At 39.6% G+C, this 26,541-nt stretch overlaps 1 protein-coding gene across 1 annotated transcript in view; it reads left to right on the top strand.

Annotated features, from left to right (window-relative positions):
• The window catches only part of Osbpl11 (oxysterol binding protein-like 11), a 72,163-nt gene that overhangs the window by 19,054 nt on the left and 26,568 nt on the right, over nt 1-26,541 (top strand). The window contains exons 3-7 of the mRNA XM_013019458.1: nt 5,216-5,391; nt 7,124-7,203; nt 9,489-9,665; nt 15,499-15,700; nt 21,439-21,584. Coding sequence (XP_012874912.1) covers nt 5,216-5,391; nt 7,124-7,203; nt 9,489-9,665; nt 15,499-15,700; nt 21,439-21,584 — 781 coding nt within the window. The remainder of the gene's footprint in view (nt 1-5,215; nt 5,392-7,123; nt 7,204-9,488; nt 9,666-15,498; nt 15,701-21,438; nt 21,585-26,541) is intronic.

Below are 26,541 nucleotides of genomic sequence, written 5' to 3' on the forward strand. Positions count from 1 at the left end.
AAGGCAAGTGCTCTACCACTTGAGCTACAGCGCCACTTCCAGTTTTCTGGTGGTTTATTGGAGATAGGAGTCTCACGGTCTCTCCTGCCCGGGCTGGGTTTGAACCGCGATCCTCAGATCTCAGCCTCCTGAGTAGCTAGGATTACAGGCATGAGCCACCAGTGCCCGGCTTATAAGGGGAAAATTTCTATTGAAGCGGGCAGTTCTCCTGGGTTCCTTTGTTTCAGCAGTACTAGAGTCTGACTCAGTATTGTGCTTGAAGGGCACATGACCTCTCAGTCCTTTTTTTAGATAGGATCTCTTGTTCTTGCCCAGGCCAATCTTGAACCATTATCTTTCTCTATCTCCTGAATAGCTCGTGTCTGGCCCTCTTTTCCTTTTTATTTTTAAAAATTGTTTTAAAAGATGGGCTGGGAAGGTGGCTCAGTGGTAGAGCGCTTACCTTGCATGCCTGAGGCCCTGGGTTTCATTCCTCCACATAAGCAAAAAGAAAAAAGCCGGAAATGGCGCTGTGGCTCAAGTGGTAGAGTGCTAGCCTTGAGCTGAAGAGCTGAGGGACAGCACCTAGGCCCAGAGTTCAGGCCCCACAATCATACCCCCCCGCAAAAGAAAAGAAAAGAAAGACACTGTAAGAGCCTTTTATTTTTTTTAATTTTTAAAATTTTTTTTTATTTTTTTGGGGTCTAGTCATGGGGCCTGAACTCTGGGCCTTGGCGCTGTCCCCCAGCTCTTCAGCTCGAGGCTAGCTCTCTACCACTTGAGTCATAGCGCCACTTCTGGCTTTTTTCTTTTTTCTTATGTGGTGCTGAGGAATCGAACACAGGGCCTCAGGCATGCAAGGCAAGCGCTCTACCACTGAGCCAACTTCCCAGCCCCTGTAAGAGCCTTTTAATTTTGTAGTTTTCTTTCTTTTTTGTTTATTTGTTTTTTGTTTGTTTGTTTTTTTAATGCCAGTTGTAGGGCTTGAACTCAGGGCCTGGGCACTGTCCCTGAGCTGCTTTTTGCTCAGGGCTAGCACTCTACCACTTGAGCCACAGCACCTTTTCCAGCTTTTTCTGTTTATATAGTACTGGGGAATCAAACCCATAGTAGGCAAGCACTCTACTACTAGGCCACATTCCCAGCCCAATTTTTAGTTTTCTGTTACAAAAATTTCTCAGTTTTTATGTTTTTGGAGATATATATTAAAAATATACAGAATATTAATCTTTTAATGGATTTTGTTACATTTTAGTAACATAACGGATTTTATGTTATATTTTATTTATTTATTTGGGGGGGTTTCCGGTCATGGGGCCTGAACTCTGGGCATGGGCGCTGTCCCTCAGCTCTTCAGCTCAAGGCTAGCGCTCTACCACTTGAGCCACAGCGCCACTTCCGGCTTTTTCTTTTTGCTTATGTGGTGTGAGGAACCAGGGCCTTATGCCTGCAAGGCAAGCGCTCTACCACTGAGCCACCTTCCCAGCCCTTATGTTATATTTTAGTACTGTGTCCTCTCTTTTTAAATTTCCATTTAGATCTTTTATTGAATGTTATTTAGAAAAGCTGACAAATGGGATAGAGTTGGAAAGTCCCAAAAAGATCCAAGCACATAGAGCTTAGTATATGTTCCAGATGATATTTCAGGTCATTGACAGCCTGAGAGTGCCTGGGAAGGAGAGGCAGGGTTTATGTCATTGCACAGAGGGGGTTACTAAAAGAGCCATTAAGCTACTTTATGCTTGGAGAGCTAGCTAGCAGACCCATGCCAACACTTTAAGATGGAGAGCTAGCTGTGTAAGAAACCAGTTTTAGTGATTTCAGAAAGTGTGGGGTGAAAGGCAACATCCATGTTTGTAACTGAGAACACAATGCCCTTTACCAATTTGCCGTGAGAAGCTTCAGTTTGTCAGTGTCACTACTGTCAGCCTACCTCAAACAAATAAAAATCCTCTGTGTGTGTGTATGTGTATGTATGCACGTGCGCACATACTCACACACTGGTACCAGGATTTGAACTCAGGCTCTCATGTTCTCATTTGACTTTTCTGCTCATGGCTAATAATACCACTTGACTCACCTTTCCAGCCTGGCATTTTGCTACTTAATTGGAAGACTCTTTTGTCCAGTTGTCTTCAAACCCTGATTCTTCAGGTCGCAGCCTCAGAGCATGGTGGCATAAGTAAAAGTGCATGATTTGTTTTCTGGATGGAGGTACTAAGGCCAGCACAGGTACAGAGTCCTCAGCATGGAACATCTAGACTGAATGATGAGAAAAGTCCTGGACTTAGTAGCTTAGTCTCTAAGTAGATCAGAGGAAGCTTAACTAACCAAAGTGCTGTACCTGTGTGAATAAGTAAGGCAATTTCCCTGTAACCCATTTCTATTTTGACTAAAGGCAATTTAGAGCAGCTTGATAAATCCAGAATGGGCATACTGTATAATAAAGAATTGCTGGGGCTGGGACGGTGGCTCAGTGGTAGAGTGCTTGCCTGGCATGCATGAGGCCCTGGGTTCGATTCCTCAGCACCACATAAGCAGAAAAAGCCAGAAGTGGCGATGTGACTCAAGGTAGAACGTTAGCCTTGAGCTGTAGAGCTCAGGGACAGTGCCCAGGCCCACAGTTTAGACGCCAGGACCAACAAAAACAAAGAATTGCTTGCGCCACAATGTAGTGCCCAAGAATACAAAACAGCAAAACTCTCCTGAGTCTACCTTCCTTTCATTCGAAACTCTTAGTACCTGAAGGTGAAAAAAAATTACACAACTTAACTTGGGATTTTGTTTCCTAAAATAGTTGATCTAGAACCAAATCAGAACATCAAATTCTTTTCCAAAGTCTATCAGTATTTCATCAAATTCTTTTCCCGAGTGTATCAGTATTTCATCATTCAGTTTCAAGTTCCTTATGTTTCTGCATCTCCAGTTGCAGCCTTTTCATTTTTAAACAGGATAAGTAATCTTCAGTTGTGACCTATTTAATGATATGTTCACAAAATCTTTCCCTTGACATTATTCTCATTGTGTATGGCACTGAATGTTAGACCATATTTGTTTCTTACCCAACATGTAGCTAACCTCTGAGCTCATATTTTCATTTATTTTCAGTGAATTTTATTTTATTTTTTTTTGTTGGTCATAGAGCTTGAACTAAGGGCCTAGGTACTGTCCCTGAGCTCTTTTGCTCAAGGCTAGCACTCTACCACTTTGAACCACAGCACCACTTCCTTCAGTGAATTTTTAAATAAAAATTCTCATTACCATTTGTCTTTATGCAGTTTAAGTTCCCTGTTAATGAGTTTGAGAAATCTCCAAGATCTCCCTCCTCCTTGTATTTGTTTGCTTTTGTGGGTTAGCTGGCATTCCTCTTCCCTGTTAAGTGCCTTTCTCTAGGCTGGGCATGTAGCTCTGGTAGAAGACATCTACAATAACAAAGTTCTAGATTTGATTTCCAACACCACAAAAATTAATTTAAAGGAATGCCTTTTCCCAGTTACAAATTTTATGTCTCTTAAAAAACTCATTCAAACCAGGTGCCAGTGCCTCACACCTATAATCCTATCAGGAATCTGAAGTCTGAGAATTGTGGTTTGAAGCCAGCTTGGGCAAGAAAGTATGGGACATTTCTTATCTCAAATTACCTATCAAAAAGCTGAAGTAGAGCTGTGGCTCAAGAAGAGCACTAGCCTTGAGCAGCAAAGCTTAGGGACAGCACTGAGGCCCTGAGTTCAAGCCCCAGGACTGGCATAAGCGCATGCATGTGCACGAGCAAGTGCATGTGTGCGTGGCATGCACACATACACACACAGGCACACACACACACCCTCTCAAGTTTTTAAGTAAATTAAGCATACATTAGTTGTACAATGGTGTTCATTGTGACAGTTCCACATATGGATATAATGTATCCACAACAACCTTGTTCCCTCTATCACTCTCCTTTTATCCCACTCCCCCTTCGTAAAACAAAACAGATTGCACTGTTCTAATGTCATACATGTGAGTAAACTAAGTTGACCATACCCATACTCATGTACCTCCATTGTTTGCCCTTCCCCCAATCCAGTGGTGCCAACTCCTCCATCAGAGCCTGTTTTACTGTCATTCATCTTTTTTATTGTATATTAATTGCACAAAGGATTTTCAGCATGGTATTCCAAATTTATACACATTATATGTTGTTCAGAATAACACTCTCTACTGCTTTCTCTTTTCCTGTCCCCCAATCCTGCATTGATAAGCAACTTTCATTTCATATACATGCCATTTCATATACAGTTGTATCTCAAAATTATTTGCTCTCCATCTTTCTTTTTCCTTCTCTCCTCCCCTCATCCTCCTCCATAGTTCCATAATTAGAATCATATTCTGTGCATATAAATTTATGTATATAGGAATACATATACAGATACCCATGAATATGTATATCTTTTAGGTCTAGCTTCCAATTCCTTCTATTTTCCTACAAATAACATTTCAATTTTCTTTATGGCTGTGTAATATTCCATCATGTATGTATTTGTGTGTATCTATATATCACATCTCTATCCATTCATCTGTGGTTGGGCACTTTGATTTTTTACCATTTGGCTGTTGTGAACAGCACTGTAATAAACACAAGTGTTTATTACGAGTTGTCTACTGAAGTTCACTCCCTTGGATACATACCAAATAGTGACATGGTGAAGTTATCAGGTAGGTCTATGTTTAGTTTTATGAGGAGCCTCCATACTGATTTCCATAGTGGTTGCACTGTTAACATTCTCAATAGCATTGTATGAAGATTCCTTTTTCCTCATATCCTCACCAGCATTACTTGTGTTCTTGATGTTTTTTTGTTTTTTGTTTTTTGGGTCTGGTCGTGGGGCCTGAACTCTGGGCCTGGGCGCTGTCCCTCAGCTCTTCAGCTCAAGGCTAGCACTCTACCACTTGAGCCACAGTGCCACTTTTGGCTTTTTTCTTTTTGCTTATGTGGTGCTGAGGAATCGAACCCAGGGACCCAGGCATGCAAGGCAAGCGCTCTACCACTGAGCCACCCTCTCAGCCCACTTGTGTTCTTGATGAAGCCCATTCTACTTCAGTAATTTTTACTGCTAAGATATTTTGGGTAGTTTTTCAAATACTACATTTTTTAATTTTACTTTTAATAAGTGTTCCTAACTTCTAAATGATATTTGCTTTGCTTTAGTTTGGCTGGGGAAGATGTTTAAAAATTACAACTTTCTTTTCATTACAGGTTTTTTGTTTTGAATAATGAGGCTGGGCTGTTGGAGTACTTTGTGAATGAACAGTCTAGAAATCAGAAACCCAGAGGCACCTTGCAGCTTGCGGGTGCTGTGATATCACCCAGTGATGAAGACTCACACACCTTCACTGTGAATGCTGCAAGTGGGGAGCAGTATAAACTCAGAGGTATGACAGGGAAATGTAAATCGATACTATGGTTTTCTTCACCCCTTGAGAAGTTGCTGTACTTGGACCTGCTTTATTTGGGTTTTGGGGAAAGAAACTGCTATCCCTGTGTAGACACAACATTCTAAATCTCAAAACTGCTCTGAGAATTTATGGAGTCTATTTTAATAAATAACTGTTTTTGGCATAGGACAGAGGAACAAGTTAGTTTAAGGGTGGACTTTTGTTGGACACAGGTGGCTCAAGCGTATAATCCTGGCTACTCAGGCTGAGATCTGAGGATCATTGTTCAAAGCCAGCCCAGGCAGGAAAGTCTGTGAAACTCTTATCTCCAATTACACCAGAAAACCGGAAGTGGCACTGTGGCTCAAGTGATAGAGCATGTTTGCCTTGAGCTGAAGAGCTGTGGGACAGCACTCTGGTCCACAACACCCCCCCCCCAAAAAAAAGAGTGTTTGGGGTTTTTTTTGCTGTTATTTTGGAGATGGAATGATTTGCAGAGGCTATTATTTTGATGTGTGCTTGTGTTTAGCCCTAAAATATGGAGTTCTTTAATATTTCCTGCATCTGACATGCAAATGATTTGATTTTTTTCGTATGCACTCTATAGTTTTCAGTGATTAATGTATAACTTTTGTTGAGATAAATTGCATATTAATAAATGCACATAAAGTATGATGGCTATCCTAATGGACCATGCTGCTAAGTTCTGAAAGTGTTAAATGATATATCATGTTCTTAATAAAAAATAAAATGGAAAACCAGGTGTCAGTGGCTCACACCTGTAATGCTATCTACTCAGGAGGCTGAGATCTGAAGATCGTGGTTCAAAACCAACTCGTGTAGGAAAGTCCATGAGACTCTTATCTCCAATAAACCACCAGAAAACCGGAAGTGGTGCTGTAGGTGAAGTGGTAGAGCGCTAGCCTTGAGCTGAAGAGCTGAGAGATAGCACCCAGGCCCAGAATTAAAGCCCCACGAAAGGCTGGGGCACCAGTGGCTCACACCTGTAATCCTAACTACTCAGGATGCTTAGATCTGAGGATTGTGGTTTGATGCCAGCCTGGGCGTGAAAGTCTATGAGACACTTATAGCCAGTTAATCGCAGAAAAAGCCAGAAGTGGAACTATTGCTCAAGTGGTAAAGCTTTATCCTTGAGCACAAATGCTCAGGTATAGCACCCAAACCCAGAGTTCAAGCTCTAGGACCAGCAAATAAAAATAAAAATAGGGCTGGGAATGTGGCTTAGTGGTAGAGTGCTTGCCTAGCATGTGTAAAACCCTGGGTTCAATTCCTCAGTACCACATAAACAGAAAAGGCCAGAAGTGGCTGTGGCTCATGGCTCAAGTGGTAGAGTGATAGCCTTGAGCAAAAGAAGCCCACGGACAGTGCCCAGGCCTTGAGTTTAAGCCCCAGGACTGGCAAAAAGCAAACAAAAAAAAAGTTGTTTATGTAAGAACACATTATGAGAATTTTAAGACATGTGAGTTTTAACCTCACCTGGCTACATGTAGTGTATCCTTCTTACAAAATTTACACATTAACCACTGTGTTCATTGGTAAGGCCAGTTCTTTCTCTTCTTTTTTAACCTCTCTGTACACAAGAACATTTGCTGTAGGAACAGTAGTACTATTCTTTACTTTTCAGTCATCTGTTCTTCATGCTGTGGACATTTAATTTTATTCCTTAAATAAAGATAAAAGTAAATAACTTGTATGTTCTTTTTATCAGCCACAGATGCTAAAGAGCGACAACATTGGGTTAGCAGACTTCAGATATGTACACAGCATCATACTGAAGCTATTGGGAAGGTATGTGGGTTTATGTATGATATTAGTGCACCAAATGGGGAGAGGATGCTGTTTTTTATATTTTTAAGTGAGATAGTATTTATGTAGCAGAAAATACACCCTATTTCAAATTTAGAATCCCAGGGGCTGGGAAGGTGGCTTAGTGGTAGAGTGCTTGCCTTGCATGCATGAGGCCCTGGGTTTGATTCCTCAGCACCACATAAGCAGAAAAAGCCTGAAGTGGTGCTGTGGCTCAAGTGGTAGAGCACTAGCCTTGAGCTGAAGAGCTGTGGGACAGTGCCCAGGCCCAGAGTTCAGGCCCCACAACCTACAAAAAAATAAAATAAAAATTAGAATCTCATAGTTTTAATATATTAACACAGTTATGCAGCCATCTCAACCATATAATTCTAGAACATCTCATTACGTATAAAAGCTTGTACCCAATAACAGTAACTTAATACTTACTCTTTCCTGTCCAAGCTTTGGCAAACACCAATCTGCATTTACTGATCTACTTAATGTTTTCATAGGTTTGTCTATATCAATGAACTAAAACTTTCAAGGAAGCTGAGTGTTGGTGGCTCACACCTGCAATCCTAGCTGCTCAGGAGGCTAAGACCTGATGATTTGCGGTTCAAAGCCAACCTGGGCAGAAAAGTCCCTGTAAGATTCTCATCTGCAATAAACTACTCTAAAAAGCCAGAAGTGGCACTGTGGCTCAAGTGGTACAGCGCTATAGCCTTGAGCTCAAAGAGGCTCAGGGACAGTACTCAGGCACTGAGTTCAAGCCCCAGGAGTAGAAAAAAAAAAGTGTCTCAAAGACTTTCCTGTTTGGGCTGGCTTCAAACCATGGTCCTCAGATCTCAGCCTTCTGAGTAGCTAGGATTACAAGCATGAGCCCACTGATGGCCAGTACCATTGTATATTTCTACTGAAAATTTATTAGAGTTCTAATTTCTTCATATCTTGCTAATATTTGCTGGTATCATTCATATATATAAAATACTTTATAAATAATATGTCTATACATATACCTGTATATGTATGTAAACTTACACACATATATCTATCAACATATGTAGTTATTATAGTGGGTAGAAAGTGAACTCTTACTATGGTTTTGATCTCATTTCCTTAATGACTAATCATAACATCTTTTTATTTGTTCTTGGTCAAAATGTACATATCCTGATGAGTATGCGTAATATATGTGTAATTTAAAGTGAAAAATGTTTTAATACTTCCAAAGTTAGAGATTTGTAAAAGTAACATGGGTGACATATTTAAAGGATTCCATATTTATGTAATACTTAATTTTGTTTCATTTTTTTGTCATGTTTTGCTCCACCTTGTCATTTTTAAAAGTTACCCTATAGAGTTAGATGTGGATGTGCACAACTGTAGTCATAGTAATTGATAGACTGTGGCACGGGAAACTTGGATTCAAGGCCAACCTGAGCTACATAACATGATTCTGTATAAAAGAAAACCAAGGTGGGGAGGGAAAGTGGGAGAAAAATGAGAGAGGGAGTAACAAGAAATGTACTTATTACCTTACTTATGTAACTATAACCCCTCTTTACATCACTTTGACAATAAAAAATAAATAATAAAAAAAAGAAAACCAAACAAAAGCAAAATTTTCAGTTGGGTAGGTAGAGTAGTCTTTCGGAAAGCTGACAACTCATTATGCTGTAATCATTATCAATGCCTAGAAAGTACTGGTTTGTTCCAAAGGATACTTGTGTATTTCATTTGGAGATAAATCATATTGTATATTGCCAAATTTGGTTATTATGTTAGTTTAAAAACCTGAAATTAGGGCTGGGAAGGTGGCTCAATGGTAGAATGCTTGCCTTGCATGCATGAGGCCCTGGGTTTGATTCCTCAGCACCATATAAGCAGAAAAAAGTGAAAGTGGCACTGTGGCTCAAGTGGTAGAGCGCTAGCCTTGAACTGAAGAGCAGAAGGACAGCGCCCAGGCCCAGAGTTCAGGCCCCAAGACCAAAGAATAAAAAAAAACCTGAAATTAGAAATATTCAATTATTCTGATACACTTGGTAAAATTAAAAATTTTCTTTGAAAAACAAAGGTGGAAGTCAATTTTCTAAATAAAATTTTAGTTTATTATGGGATACGTGAAATGTTTAAGCTTTAAGTAACTTTTACCTTCAGAAGTGGTCTGTAGTGAATTTTAAGATTAATTTTCAAAATTGTACATATTTAAACCTCAGATGTGTGGTAGTTTTGAGGGAGAAAGAGTCAGTATTTACAAAACAGAATGGAATGATTTTGTCTCACAGAATAATCCTCCTCTGAAGTCCCGGAGCTTCTCACTTGCATCTAGTGGTAATTCGCCCATATCCCAGAGAAGACCAAGTCAAAACGCCATTTCTTTTTTTAATGTTGGACATTCCAAACTACAGTCAGTGAGTAAAAGAGCTCACTTACCTCCAGACCATCTTGTGGAAGTCAGAGAAGTAAGTATGAATTGAAGACAAGTTAAAATGCAAAACCAAAAAAGCAGTGTCTTTCTCAGTTTTGTCACAAAAATGTTTTAAATATATTTTGTGCCATCTGAGGCTTTCCCTGTTCTGCTTGATTTAGTCTATTGGCTTTGTTTTTTTTTTTTTTGCTGGTCGTGGTACTTGAACTTTGGACCCAGCTGCTGCCTGAGCTCCTTTTGCCCAAGGCTAGTACTTTACCACTTGAACCAAAGCTCCACTTCTGGCTTTTTCTGTGATTAATTGGATGTAAGAGACTCATGAACTTTCCTGCTTGGATTGGCTTTGAATCACAATTTTCAGATCTGCAGCTTACTGAATAGCTAGGATTACAGGCATGAGCCACTGTCGCCTAGCTTTTGGTGAGGCTTTTTTTTTTCTTCTTTTATTGGTTGGGGGGCTTGAACTCCATCTGGGTGCTGTCCCTGAGATTTTTCACTCAAGGCTAGCACTCTACCACTTTGAGCCCTCAGCACCACTTCCAGTTTTCTGGTGGTTAATTGGAGATAAGAGTCTTATGGACTTCCCTTCCTGGCTGGCTTTGAACTGCCATTCCCAGATCTTAGCCTCCTGAGTAGTTAGGAATAGTCATGAGTCACCAGCACCAGCTGATAATATTGAGAGTTCCTAACATTCTAACTGTCTAACTAGGAAGGGTCATGATGCTGTCACTTTTTTTTTTTTTTGTATTTCTTGTGTGTCTGGTGGGATTTATGCATCTCTTGGGATGAATATCTCTTCCAATTTCATGAAGATTTTTTTTAAATAAGCTGCCTCTCTTGACAGTATTCCCTGGGATATTGATTTGTTGTGTTGTGGTACAATATATACAACTGGTGTATTACTTCTCTGTGCTGTTGCTGAGTAAATACCTATGAGTGTGATTTCAGGCACCCCTATTTATGCCTCCTTGTGCCAGGTCGTTGGCTGGAGTTTTTACTTGTCCTGGTTTTTTTTTATTATTATTATTATTGTTAAGTAGTTGTACTGACAGGCTTCAGAGTGCAGAAGTCAGGTTATAAGTACAATGCATCTTGATCTTGTCACTCCTTCCATCATTCTCCCCTTCTTTTTAAGTGAACTATCCTCCAGAGTTCAAGTGGAACTAGCTAGAGGTCATGGCTAGAATGAAGCACAGTTTTTCTTAGCTGGACTGGGAGTGTATCTCACTGGCCAAGCACCCACTTAAGCTTGTACTATTAAGCACAGTCCCTGTCATTAAAGACAAAGAAAATGACAGAAATGACAACATAAAAATTAGCCAGTAAAGGGGCTGAGAAGGTGGCTCAGTGGTAGAGTGCTTGCCTTGCATGCATGAGGCCCTGGGTTCGATTCTTCAGCACCACATAAGCAAAAAGAAAAAAGCCGGAAGTGGTGCTGTGGCTCAAGTGGTAGAGCTCTAGCCTTGAGCTGAAGAGCTGAGGGGACAGTGCCCAGGCCCAGAGTTCAGGCCCACGACTGGACCCAAAAAAACAAAAAATGCCAGTAAAAACTATCATTGTACCAAAAACATTAGGGAATAAAAGAGTAAAAAATAATATAGAATAAACAAGTTAAAAGACAGTATTGTTTTTGTTGTTTGTGCCATCCTGAGGTAAGGCTTGAACTAAAGGCCCGAGTGATATCCCTGAACTTTTTTGCTCAAGGCTAGCACTCTACTACTTGAGGCACAGTTCTACTTCCAGCTTTTTTGGTGGTTAATTGGAAGTAAGAATCTCACAAACTTTTCTGCCTGAGCTGGCTTCCTGCCACATTGCCTGAGTAGCTTTTTCTGTTTATGTGGCACTGAGGAATGGAACCCAGGGCTTCATGCATGCTAGGCAAGCACTGTACCACTAAGCCACATTTCCAGCCCTCTAATATATTTTCTAAACTTTACTTCAGTGTGATTGTGCCTATGTATATGTTTGGATTATTGGAGATTAGTCCCACAAGTTTTGTTCATTATGCTACAGTATTGTGATCAAACCCAGGGCTTTCTGTATGTGAGACAAGTTTTGTACTACTGATCCTTACTGGTCTCCAAATTTATATTCTAAATACACATACACATGCATATATAAATGTACTGTGGTTCAAACTCAGGGTTCCATGGTGGTTACTTTTGATATGGAATCTTGTTTTTTTTGCCTGCCTAGCTTGGACCCTGATTGTCCTATTTATATGTCCTCACATAACTGGGATGACAGAGGTGACCTGCTGTGCCCAGCAATTGGTTGGGATGGGATCTTGTGTATTTGTTTCCAGGCTGGCCTCAATCTGGAATCCTCCTAATTTTAGCCTCTCAGTGAGTTAGGATTACAAGCATGAGCCACCCTGCTCGTACTTTTCATTCAAAACCTTCTCTTTCTTTTTTTCTTTTCTTTTTTTCTAGGATGGGTGAATTTTTGATCCTTAACCTTAGGCATGTGTTTTTAGGGATTACTTCATGTTCATGTATGATATACTTGGTTTACTTGGTAGGATGATTTTGTATCTCTCTTTTAGTAACCTGTGTTAAACTATATTTCAAACCACCTGAGAGCTAGAAGTATAAGTAAGTGGTAGAGCACTCTCTCAGCATGCATATGGCCCTGACTTTGAACTCAAGCATCATAGAAAGAAAGAAAAAATGAATGTTTGAATGTGACATTTAAAAAACTTATAGCCAAAGCCGGGCGCTGGTGGCTCACGCCTGTAATCCTAGCTACTCAGAAAGCTGAGATCTGAGGATCGAGGTTCAAAGCCAGCCCGGGCAGGAAAGACTGTGAGACTCCTATCTCCAATAAACCACCAGAAAACTGAAAGTGGCGCTGTAGCTCAAGTGGTAGAGCGCTCGCCTTGAGCTGAAGAGCTTAGGGACAGCACCCAGGCCCAGAGTTCAAGCCCCACGACCGACCAAAAAAAATTAAAAAACAAAAAACTTATAGCCAGGCGCTGGTGTCTCATGCCTATAATTCTAGCTAATCAAGAGGCTGAGATCTGAGGATCTTACGGTTCAAAGCCAGCCTGGGCAGGAAAGTCAGTGAAACTCTTACCTCCAATTAACCACCAGAAAATTGGAGTGGTGCTGTGGCTCAAGTGGTAAAGAGCACTAGCCTTGAGCTAAAGAGCTCAGGGACAGTGCTCAGGCCCAGAGTTCAAGCCCCATGATTAACAAAAAAATAACAACAACAACAACAAAAACTTACCTGGAACAGAGCCTCTGAAAGCTAAAGCATCTACATTGTAGAATTTCTTTTTCTCTTTTCTTTTTTTTAACTGTTTCCTTTTTTAAAAAAATTTTATTGTAAAAATAGTGTACAGAGGGGTTACAGTTACATGAGTAAGGTAATGAATACATTTCCTATCAAGCGTTGCTACCTCCTCCTTTGTTTATCCCCTACCATCCCTTTCCTCCTTCCCTCCCCAACTCCTCCCACCCCCACCCCCAAGTTGTGAAGTTCATTTTCAACATAGTGTCTTATACATCTCATTGTTACAATGAGTAAACCTGTATCCTTATTTCAGCATTTTGTTATTTCCCTTTTCCTCCCTAAATTAGAAAAATGTATATACAAGATGCAGGGCACCAACATCAAATATAGTTTACATTGCAGAATTTCTGTGAGAAAGAAGCTAGTTTCCAAGCCCCTCCCAAATCTAATACACCAATCACTAAATGGGCAAAGGAGCTAAGGAGAGGCTTCTCAGAAGAGGTACTGATGGCAAAGAAACACATGAGAAAATGCCCATCATCCCTGGCCATAAAGGAAATGCAAATCAAAACAACTCTAAGATTCCTTCTCATCCCAGTGAATTGAACAACAACAAATGTTGGTGAGGATGTGGGGAAAAGGGAACCCTACTGCACTGTTGATGGGAATGTAAACTAATATAACCACTCTGGAAAGCAGTCTAGAGCTTCCCTGTGACCCAGCCATGCCACTCCTAGGCACCTACGCTGAATATCATGAGCCAGAATATGAAAAAGACACTTGCACATCCATGTTCATTGCTGCACTATTCATAATAGCCATAAGATGAGTGGATTAAAAAAATGTGGTACTTATACACAATGGAATTTTATGCAGCCATTAAGAAAGAATAAAATAATGTCATTTGAAAAAATGTCATTTGGAGGGAAATGGATGGAACTAGAAGAAATCATGTTAGGTGAGGTAAGCCAAGCTCAGAGACAAACTGCATGTTTTCTCTGATATGCAGAAATTAGATCTAAAATACATTGGGATATGATAAAGTATTCAGGATTCCAGACATAGTGAAACCAGAAGAGGGTACTTTTAGGAGAGAAACACAAAGGTACAATGCCTACATGCCTCTTCATATTTACATAAATAAAATATACCAAAATGAACTCTACGATACGGAAACAAGAGATCTCTCCTTTTTAAATTTTTACTTTTTGATTTTGTCTTTATGTTGGTGTTTTCAAGGGAGGATGGTAGGGAGGGCACAGAACTCAAAGGGAAAAGGGTGAAAAAGTACAGCAGTAGAGTTTACTGGACACTGATGAAAGTGAACTATACAGCTTGTGGATGGAGATGAAGATGGAGGGCCTGAGAGACAGAAGGAACAGAAGACACTGTATGAAAGGGAATGCACTCATTACCTGACACATGTAATTGTAATCCCTCTGTACATCACCTCTATAATAACAGTAATGTACTAAGCTAGTTTCCAAAGGATGGGCAATCTAGACATCTGCATATACCTGAAAATGGTCAAGTATCATAAATTCAGTTTTCATCTAAATATTTCCCTCCAATCATTTTTATTCTCTTGGCTGTGTTAGGAAAAGTGGACAGAAAGGCAGCCAGTGCATCTGCTTACCTAAATGGGTAGTTGAAGAGATTTAGATAAAGCTGGCAAAAATAGTGCCATGATACAAGCCTTAAGGACAATAAAAGTCATTAAAGTCCCTGCGAATGGCTTCAACAAATTTAAATATTGGGAAATGTTTTCATAAGACCTCAGTAATGTATATAGTGCTGAGAATTTAAATAAAGCTTCAAAATGTTAATAAATTGAAAAAAGAAAAGGAAAAGTAGACTGAGCTCCTAACTGAAGTGGACTGTTTGTGTGTGTGTGTGTGTGTGTGTGTGTGTGTGTGTGTGTTTTTGTCGATCATGGTGCGTGAACTCTGGGCCTGTGTGCTTTCCCTGAGCTCTTCAGCTCAAAGCTAGTGCTCTACCACTTGAGCCACAGCACTACTTCCAGTTTTCTGGTGGTTAATTGGAGATAAGAGTCTCACAGACTTTCCTGCCCAGGCTGGCTTTGAACTGTGATCCTCAGATCTCAGCCTCTTGAGTTGTCTGGATTACAGGCATGAGCCACTGGTGCCCGGCTGCTGACTGCTCTTAGATCCATCCAGCCAAGTGAATAGGACCAGAAGCTAGGTTAGGGAATAGGAGGCGAGTAGGACAGTGTCCTGAGTGTTGGTTCACATTAAGCCTGACAAAGGGATGAGGGGAAAGGGCTTGAGAACCGTAACCTGAAATGCTTTGTGGAGTGAGCTATTTGAAATTACTAAAGACATCCTGGAAGATTCCTTTTGATAACTTGTACACATTTTTGATGTTAATGAAAATTGGCGAGCTTTTTTGAGCTTTGTTGTTTCCAAAGGAAAAAAAGATTATATCCTTTTCTTCAGGTGATAGGCATCATTAAATGCCTAGTGAAAATAGCCTAAAAAAGTTAAATTAGACTTCTGAGCCAAATAAATATCTTAAAATGGCTCATAAAGTGATTGATGATTATAGCAAAAACTGAATATATATAGGTATTTCACAGAAATTAAGAGTGAAATCCACTGAATTCTTTTACTTAGATGATGTCTCATGCTGAAGGACAACAGAGAGACCTAATTAGGCGGATTGAATGCCTTCCTGCTTCTGGCCTTCTAAGTTCCTTGGACCAGGATCTCTTAATGCTCAAAGCGACTTCCATGGCAACTATGAACTGCTTAAATGACTGCTTTCAAATTCTCCAGTTACAGCACGCATCACATCAGAAGGGCTCTTTGCCTTCAGGTAAGTTGTAGATGAAAGGTAGGACCTAACATTGAGGGTGAAAACCTGAACAGGATTGCATGTATTATTCTAACTTTGGAACACCTTAAACAAAAAAAAAGGTGAGTGGAATAAAGGAATCTAGTGAATGAATCTCTTGGTTTTTTAGTTATCATCATAATGTTATATAAGTTCTTCCTAATAGAACAGTTTATTGATCATCTGAAAGGATTCTGGTATAAGCCAAATATGTACTAAAAATGGCTCATAAAGTGAAAATGACTAAAATGGCAACTGAATATATATACATATTAGACAGAAATTATAATCGAGCTGAGCACTGGTGGCTTGCATCTGTAATCCTAGCTACTCAGGATCCTGAGATCTGAGAATCGCAGTTCACAGCCAGCCCAGGCAGGAAAATCCATAAGACTCTTATCTCCAGTTAACCACAAGAAAACCAGAAGTGACACTATGGCTCAAATGGTAGAGCTCTTGCCTTTAGCTGAAGAGCTAAAGGACAGTGCCCAGGCCCAGAGTTCAAGCCCAATGACTGACAAAAATTTAAAAAAAAATAGAGAAATTCTGAAGGTAAGTTGGTTTTGGAGTGAAAGATTAGAAAGAAGCTATTTGAAAGAGATACAAGAGCCTACATTTGGGTTATGAACATGATGGGTACCTTGTAGGAATTGTTAAGTACTCCTATAAATTTTCTTGTTTTTTGTTTGTTTGTTTTGCCAGGACTGAGGCTGGAACTTAGGTCTTGGGCTCTTTCCCTGAGCCTCTCTGTGTTCAAAGCTATTGCTCTACCACTTGAGCCACAGCGCCACTTTCAGCTTCTTCTGTGTATGTGGTACTGAGGAATCAAACCCAGGGCTTCATGAATGCTAGGCAAGCACTCTACCACAAAGCCACATTCCAAGCCCTTTTCTGTTATAAAGTAACACATTTATTCTAGATAATTTAGAAACCAGAACTACTACATAGCTGCAAGAAGATGAAAAAATGGGCTGGAAGGTAGCTCAGTGGTAGAGCGCTTGCCTTGCATGCATGAGGCCCTGGGTTTGATTCCTCAGCACCACATAAGCAAAAAGAAAAAAGCCAGAAGTGGCGCTGTGGCTCAAGTGATAGAGCGCTAGCCTTGAGCTGAAGAGCTGAGGGACAGCACCCGGGCCCAGAGTTCAGGCCCCATGACCGGACCCAAAAACAAAAAACAAAAAAAAGAAGAAAAAATATCCATTACCTATTAAACAGAAGTCACTACTATTAATATATTAATATTATTTTTTATTTATCTTATTTTTAGAAAATATATGTAAATTTATAAAAAAAATTTCAGTACTTGGGTTTGAATTCAGGACTTTGCAGTTAGTAGGCAGGTGCTCTACTGAATGACACCTCCTGCCCATTTTTTCTCTCACTTTTTTTTTTTTTTGCCAGTTCTGGGGTTTGAACTCAGGGTCTGGGCACTGCCCCTGAGCTTCTTTTTGCTTAAGGCTAGCACTTTACCACTTGAGCCATAGTGCCACTTTTGGCATTTTCTGTTTATGTGGTACTGAGGAATGGAACCCAGGGCTTCATGCATGGTAGGTAAGTACTGTACCACTCAGCCACATTCCCAGCCTATCTCCCACATTTTTAATGAATATAATTGATTGTACAAGGGGCTTTCATTTTGATTTGGCCAAATATGCATAAAATGTACCTTGATTAGACACCTCTTTAGTCATTCTCCCTCATCCCCACTCCTTGCTCTGATAATTTTTGCCACAGATTCTTGCTTTTTATTTTTTGCCTGGCCTAGGCTGGCCTATGATCCTTCAGTTTACATCTTCCTTTTTATTTAGCTGGGATAATGGGCACATGACACCACATACAACTATTGATTGAGTCTCACAAATTTTTTGCCTAGGTTGGCCTTGAACTGTGTCCTCCCAATCTCTACTTCCTAATGAGCAAGGATTGTAAATGTGAGCCGTGATGCCTTTTCTGTAACTTACTATCCAGAATAGTTTCCAAGACTTTTAAAACATATGCTTTTAATAAACTATTTTTATTGCCTGTATTATATTCCCTAGAGGACGTGTACTTTGGCTCACTTAACTTTTTTATTAAATGTTAGATGTTAAGAAATTTGGATTAATTACAGTTAATATTAATTTTATGAAGGCAAAGAAGCAGTTTATTTCCAATCTATGCTACTTAATTTTTTTTAAAGTATACGTAGTAGCCCAGTGCCAGATACTAGATTAAATGCTCAATAAATTACTTGATTTGATTCTATGTTTTTGTTTTTGCTTTTGGTAGTTATACTAGGTGTTTGAACTCGGCCATGTGTCTGCTATGTTGGCCTAGTACTACCCAACAGTGCTGGTTATTTTTATGATAAGATCTAATAGCTTTGTTTTGTTTTAGGCAGTACTAGAGTTTGGACTCAGAGCCTCAAACATGTTAAGCAGGCATTCTGCTACTTGAGCCATTCTGCCAGCTCCATTTTGCACCAGTAATTTTTAAGATAGGGTCTTAATTTTTGCCCAGTCTGGTCTGGACTGCAGTTCTCCTATTTGTGCTTCCTTTTGTTTCTGTGATAACAGGTACCTATTTACCACTCCCAGCCACTGATGGTGATAGAGTCTCATGAACTTTTTTTTACTATGATGGCCTCAGACCTTTTCCCCATTTCCATTTTCTTAGTGGCTAAGATTACAGGCTTGACCATCACACCTAGTCTACGTTATTTTTTAAATATGTAGAAGTTTGATTTGTATGACTTAATAAGATGGTCTTATTTCTCTTAGCTTCATAATTAAGGATGTATGTATAATGTAGATTTGCTTTTAAATGCTTAAGATAAAAATTATTACAACATCACTATTTTTTGGATCATAGGTTTAAGATATTTTGGAGAATTAATTGCCATATTTTCCAAGTTAGGCCTGTGGAGACTTTTTGGGCTCAAGACTAGCACTCTACCACTTGAGCTACAGCAAATGTTAAGTCCCATAAGAACTTTTTGTTTTTGAGGTAGGATGTTAGAATGTAGCCCAGGCTTTTTCAAACTCATCATCAGCCTATCTCAGCTTCTCAGTGCTAGGATTAGAGGGATGTGTCATCATGTCAGGTTTGTAAGGTCTTAATATATATTATCCAAAGTCTCAGTAATATTTATTTGTCTAGAAGGTGGAGAGACCAAATGATACAATTTGATGCAATTGATCAGATACAACTTTGTGAGAGTTTGCAGTCTACTGAATGATCTGTTAAAATGGATCACCCCTACAACAAAATAGACAAAGTAAACAAGACTCGAGAAACAAAGGACCGCCACTCATTTGGTCGAATTGTTACTAAATGACCCCATGCTGTTGATCACATACATAGTACATATGTGCACATTGGAGGGAAACTAGGAAGGGAGGACACAGAACTAGAGGGAAATGGGAAAACACAACAGTGGACCCATCAGCTGCACTGGACATTGATCAAAACGAACTAAGTAAGGCAGTGGCAGTGTTGGAACGGAGGGAATAAGTGGGAAAGAGGGAACAGCTGACACTATGCAAAAGGAAAGCAATGTACATATCACCCAATTTGGAAGAAATAACTTCATAGTCAAACTCCATAGAACTCATAAATTTTATAGACCATGATAGACAATTTGTCCCATTAAGGTTAGAATGTGTTTATGACTTCAACTAAGCATCACTATCCCACAATACTGTGAAATTATGTAATCACTTAACCACAATAAAAAATTTGCAAAAATGGATCACCCCATCACCCCCATACTAATAATTAAACCCAGGGCTTGGTATTCAATAGGCCAGCCTCTGCCATCTGAGCTACACTCTCAGTCCTTTTTTTTTTTTTCTCCCTGATAGCCCTGGTGCTTGAACTCAGAGTCTGGGTACTCTCCTTTTGTACTAAGCTTTTGTGTTAGCCACAGCTTTTTTGGCTTTATTGATAGTTAATTAGAGATAAGTCTCACCGATTTTCCTGCCAAGACTGGCTTCAACCGTGATTCTCAGATCTCAGCATACTGAGTAGTTAGGATTACAGGCATGAGCCATTAGTGCCCAGCCTTTTTTTTTTTTTTTGTATTTTGCTTTAGAGATAGGATATTGATACCTTTGCCTGAGCTGGCCTCAGAATCTTGATCCTCAGCCTTCTCAGTGTCTGGGCCTGCACCTTAACGCCCAACAAAAATGAGTCTTTTAATTAGTGTCCATATGTATTTTATTTTTAGAAGTAAAGAAATCTGGATAAATAAATGATTCTGGGGAGGAAAGAGAAACAAATACATAAATTTACTTGGGCACTGGTGGCTTATGCCTGTAATCCTAGTTACTCAGGAGGCTTGAGATCTGAGGATCACGGTTCAAAACCAGCCTGGGCAGGAAAGTCCATGAGACTCTTCTCTCCAGTTAACCACCAAAAAACTGGAAGTGGTGCTGTGGCTCAAGTAGTTAGCACTTGCCTGTAACTGAAGAGCTGAGGGACAGTGCTCAGGCTGAGTTGAAGCCCCACGACTGACCAAATTAAAAAAAAAAAGAAAAAATATTTTAGGGTAGAAGTAGTGTGTTTTCTTTAGAATTTATAAACAGTCCCTTAGGAACTTATCCAGGGCATTCCTCTAATCTTGTATCTCCCTAAGTGCCAGGAGGAGCAAAGTATAAAGAGTAAAGCAAGGTGGTTTGGTAGCCTGGTGGGGACTTTGGTGTTTTTTGTTTTTTGTTTGCCAGTCATGGTGCCTGAACTCTAGGCCTGGGCGCTGTCCCTCAGCTCTTCAGCTCAAGGCTAGTGCTCTACCCCACTTCCAGCTTTTTCTGCTTATGTGGTGCTAAGGAATTGAACCCAGGGCCTCATGCATTCAAGGCAAGCACTCTACCACTGAGCCACCTTCCCAGTCCCATGGTGGGGACTTTGTAATTGAGTCTTCTACTGAAATCTAGAGATTGTTATAGACTGAGTAAATTCCTGTTTATTATAAATTTCTCCCTGTCACAGCTGAGCATCTCTTATACTAGCACTGAATAACCTAGCTTCTCTGAAACCTAGATCAGCCTCTGAAATCAAACGGAACATTTTCCATTATTGATTAGGCATAGAATCCACTTTGTTAAACTAGTTGAGGTAACAAGAGACCTTTGAGTCATTAACTGAGAAGATGACAGGTCGCTACATGTGACCACTGTCTTTCACTAGGTCAGCTATTATTTATTCAGTAGAAGAATTTTTCAGTTTAAAAAGTTAGGTGGCATTTTTATGTTTAAAGTTACGAAAAGACATTAAGAACAATTTTAAAATTAGATCCAAGGAGTTGTTTTGATTGTTTATAGAATTATAATCCCAATTTGGCACAAATTATAGCCTCACAGACTGAGACCCCTTTTGTAGTTATGACCTTTAAAGCCTAATGCATACCTGTTGGTTACTAGAAGGCATAGTTTATTCAGAGAGCACAGCAAATCAACTGATTGGTAACATACTTCATGATTCAAACATTGCCCAAGAAGTGAGTTCAGACCTATTCAGAGTTGATTTCTCTTAGTGTCTCATTTCAAGTTGCCAGTTGCTCTGCTGTAAAATACCCAATCATGGAGCTTATGCTAATGAGGTTCAGTGGCTGTCTTTCAGGTACAGGTTGAATTGCTTTTAGTCTTGTAGGCTCAAAACAAAATTGTTTAATAAAATCTGCATCTGCTGAACTTTCCAGATTATGAGCAAGTTTCAGCGCAAGTTTTCTCTTACTTCATCAGGAACGACAATCGAGTGGTTAGAACCAAAGATACCTTTATCAAACCACTATAAAAATGAGGCTGAGCAGCCCTTCACAACTGAGCAGAGTAAGCCTGTGGCAGTCCCAGAAGAGCAGTCTGTTGCAGAATCTGGACTATTAGCAAGGGTAAGGTAATAAGAAAATATGCTTTTGATGTAAGAAATTATAAATCAGTGAAAAGGGTCAATTTTTTCATTGTTAGGATGTGTTATATAACACTGAAGCAACCGTTGTAGATTATGAGCATTATTGCTCTACTTTGAACTTCATTTGCTTTGAAAAGCTATCTTGTATTAAACTCAACATTTATTTCCTAGGTTAAGTCCTGTACCCTTTTTAGCTTTGGTTTACTTGTCATGAATGTATTTTAAAAAATTGAAATGTATTTTTTTCTGGAAAATAACTTAATATCTGTTAGAATTATAGAATTATTTGAGACATATTTATTTATTTATTTGTCAGTTGTAAGGCTTGAACTCAGGACTTAGGGTCTATCCCTGAGCTCTTTTGCTCAAGGCTAGTGCTCTATCACTTTGAGCCACAGTGCCACTTCTGGTTTTTGAGTGGGAATTAGAGGTAAGAGTCTCATTCCTGTGGGACTTTCCTGTCGGGGCTGGCTTTGAACCTCAATCCTCAGATCTCAACCTCCTGAGTAGCTATGATTACAGGCATGAGCCACCAGCTGGCTAGCAAAATATTTTTTTCTTACCTCCCAATTTTTTTTTTTGAAGTTTTGAGATGATACTACTATGCAGTCCAGGCTCACCTTGAACCCAGGATCCTTCTCTCTTACCTCAAGTGCTGAGGTTATAAGTGTGTGCCACCACAACCATCTTGCTATTATTTTAATTTCACATTCCCTACTAGATGTTATTAGTGGGTATGTAAGCTGAAAATTACACTATTAGGGGGAGCTTTTTGATAGCACATGTTGTGCCATGCCAGTGTTTCAGATCTTAACTATTTAAAATAGCATATGATCTCAGGGCTTAATATTTTTATAAAGTATTACTCATTCAACATTTCTTAGAGGATAAAAAGTATTTTATTCTGTTCATAGATCTACCACTATTATAAATCATGTGGGTTTTTTGTGTTTTTTTTGCCTTTTTGTGTTCACGTCTACCATTTTTATGGCCCCAATAATTACATGGGTAATTTTGTTTTAAGCTCTTGATAGTTTGATAAGCATGTTCTGGCCTATGTAATTAAAATTTTAAAATTTGAAGCAGGTTATTGAGTTGGTATCCCTATTATTGAATATCTGCTTTGTTTATTCTTCTTTGTTATTATAAATAGAACTGTATTATCTTATTTGCTGCTTTTTCTCTCCTCTTTCTTTGGATTGTTTCTTCAGTTTGTATCCCAAGTAGAAATACTAAGTCAAGAGCAATACACAGTTTGTGGTTATTTATATGTTAGTAAATTACGTCTTAAAAGATATGATATAGGAGCCGGATGCCAGTGGCTCACGCCTGTAATCCTAGCTACTCAGGAGCCTGAGATCTGAGGATCACGGTTCAAACCAGCCCGGTCAGGAAAGTCTGTGAGACTCTGATCTCCAATAAACCACTAGAAAACCAGAAGTGGTGCTGTGGCTCAAAAGGTAGAGCACTCACCTTGAGCTGAAGAGCACAGGGACAGCACCCAAGCCCAGAGTTCAGGCCCCATGACCGACAAAAAAAAAAAATATATATATATTATATATATATATTTCTATATTTATAGTTATATATTTTTATATATATATATATATATATATGATACAGATATTTTCAAAGCTGGCAAAGGTGTTGACTTACCTAGGTGGGCAATGGGGACAGGAGGCAGGAAAGTAGGAAAGGACAGGGGGGAAAAAAGTAATGTGTGATGTATATGAGATACTTTTTTGTCTGTAGTTTTTTGACTAGATTAATTATGGAGCCAAGCAATTAGCAAATATTTATTAAGCTATCTAGTTAAGACAAGTCCAGCATTAAGAACTAAGAAGAAGAAAATATTCTTTCATTACAAAGACTTAACATTAACGGCTTGGAGTAATAACACATACTCCTGGAAGCACTGAAATGTCATGATCATACAAAGCAATATTTTTTTCCTTAGTTGAGACTCTTAGGAGTCAGAGAAAGAAGGGAGACTGTGGAGTGGATGAGAAATGCTTTAGAGACAAAGTGGAACTAGAATTGGGCATTGATAGGAGAGGATTTACAAAATGGAGAAATAACAAAGACAGGAATACCACAGCACATATAACTGTTGATTAATGGTTTGAACTCAGGATGTGCCATTTGCTAACAAATGGTCCACTTAATTAACACTCTTAGTTTTGATTTCCTCATCTGTAAAGCAGTGACAACACCTTATGAAATTATGATAAGACATAGCATCTAACTTATGAGAAAGATCACATTGTTGTTGAACATGATGTTCATGTTGCACTTTATGTGGAATAGTACTCCCTAAACACTGCTCCATGGACTACAGTGTAAACTGCTCCCAAAAAAACATAAGCCAAGGAGACAAATTAATGACAGTAGGCTCATAAGTGTAGAGAAGGGCATGAAATGTTTATTGCTTTGTAGCATGACTTGAAAGTAAAGGTATGATCAAAGATTATTTAGCAAAAATAAAGACAGTAGACAGGGTATATTTCAAATGAAAAAAAAATCATTGGATGACTGGACGCTGGTGGCACATGCCACTCAGGAGGCTGAGATCTGAGGATCGAGGTTCAAAGCCATCCCGGGCAGGAGAGACCGTGAGACTCCTATCTTCAGTAAACCACCAGAAAACCGGAAGTGGCATTGTAGCTCAAGTGGTGGAGCGCTCGCCTTGAGCTGAAGAGCTGAGGGACAGTGCCCAGGCCCAGAGTTCAAGCCCCACGACCGACCAAAAAAAAAATCAGTGGACTCTGTGAATGTAAGGTTGTATTGAAAATGACTTGGAGTTTTGTTTTAGTTTCCAGGAGTAGGAGGGGAGGACATGAGGTTTGAACTTTAGGCCTCCAAGCTTAGTAGGCAGGCACTCAATTACTAGCCATATTCTGATCACATTGTATTTATTTTATTGTTTTTTATTTTTGTGAGTCATGGGGCTTGAACTCTGGGTCTCAACGCTGTCCCTCAGCTTTTCAGTACAAGGCGAGACTCTACCACTTGAGCAACAGCACCACTTCCAGTTTTCTGGTGGCTTATTGGAGATCAGAGTCTCACAGACTTTCCTGCCCAGGCTGGCTCTGAACCGTGATCCTCAGATCTCAGCCTCCTGAGTAGCTAGGATTACAGACGTAAGCCACTTGCACATTTTATTTTTCAGGTAGAGTCCTTTTGCTTGGTCCTCCTCCCTATAGCTTTATAGCTTCCTGTGTATTTGGGATCATAGGCATTCATCACCATGGTTGAGATGGGATCTCATTATCTTTTTGCCTGAACTAGCCCTAAACAATCATCCTCCTGACCTCTACCTCCCAAGTAGCTGGAATTATAATAGTGAGCCACTATACTCAGCTGAACTTAAAGTTTTTGAGCCTAAGTAACGATAGAATTGTGTTGCCATTTACAAAGCTGGGAGAATTGGGAAGAAAGAGCCTTGTATGAGAGAAGGAATATTATGATTACCAATATGTTGAATTTACAGGAGAGAAAATGTGATCATAAAAGTTTCTGAAAAGCAATTTAGATAGTGGAACTGAAGTTTTGGTGAGAGATCAGGTCTAGAGATAAAATTTATAAGTAAAAACAACTGGAAGTCTGAGAGTCCAGAATAAACATTATTCTAAATGAGAACATAGATAAAGGCTCATGTTTGAGATGGGCCACAGAGCTCTTGCAAAATGGTGAGTGCACTGAGTACCTCACCTCATATAAATGGAAAACATATGAGTACATAATTGGGTTTTGTTTTATTTAAATTTCAAAAGCCATTAGACCTTATTTAAGCTCATAGGAATAAGCTTTATTATTCAGAAGGCTTACAGATGCCTTCTCTGGAATGTAAGCTTTGTTTTGTTTTGTTTTGTTTTTTGGTCAGTTGTGGGGCTTCAACTCTGGGCCTGGGTACTGTCTCTTAGCTCTTCAGCTCAAGGCTAGTGTTCTGCCACTTGAGCCACAGCATGACTTCCAGGTTTCTGGTGGTTTATTGGAGATAAAGAATCACTGACTTTCCTGCCTGGGCTGGCTTTGAACCGTGATCCTCAGATCTCAGTCTCCTGAGCAGTTATGATTACAGGTGTGAACCACCAGCGCCTGGCTTGGAATGTAAGTTTAATGCAGACTGGAGACCTGTAGTATAATATTGAACTTTTTTTTTTTTTTGTCATCATGGGCTTGAACTCTGGGCTTGGGTCTTGTCTCTGAGCTCTTCAGCTCAAGACTAGTGCTCTACCACTTGCGCCACAATACCACTTCTGGTTTTCTGGTGGTTAATTGGAGATAAGAGTCTCAGGAACTTTCCTGTTCTGGCTGGCTTTGAACTGTGATCCTCTGATATCAGCCTCCTGAGTAGCTACTAGCATTACAGATGATTGACTTTTTTTTTTAATAAATGTAATTTTATTATCATTAGGGTGTTGGACAGAAGAGTTACAATTCCATAAATCAGTGAAGAGTACAGTTCTTCTTGGACAGTGTCACCCTTCCTTCACTTTTCCCCAGTTTCCCCCTCCTGTCCCTGCCTTCCAGTTACATAGTTTATTTTTTACATAGTGTATATGGAATACCATGACTACATTTGTTAGCCCTCTCTCTATTTCTGTGTCCTCCTCTTATGCCCTTCTAAAAAGACAAAAAACAACAACAGAAAACTAACTGGCTATTTTTATATTGAAACAAAAATGCTTTATTTCTTTACTGTTTTTAGTGGAGGAAGTGTTTTTGTTTTTTGTTTTTTTGTCGGTCGTGGCACTTGAATTCTGGGCGTGAGCACTGTCCCTCAGCTCTTCAGCTCAAAGCTAGCATGCTACCTTTGAGCCACAGTGCCTCTTCCTCCAGTTTTCTGAGTGATTTATTGGAGATGATAAGAGTCTCACAGAAGCCCCAGGCGCCGGTGGCTCACGCCTGTAATCCTAGCTACTCAGGAGGCTGAG

This window comes from Dipodomys ordii, unplaced genomic scaffold, assembly GCF_000151885.1.
Source record: "Dipodomys ordii isolate 6190 unplaced genomic scaffold, Dord_2.0 Scaffold45, whole genome shotgun sequence".
Classification (NCBI taxonomy): domain Eukaryota; kingdom Metazoa; phylum Chordata; class Mammalia; order Rodentia; family Heteromyidae; genus Dipodomys; species Dipodomys ordii.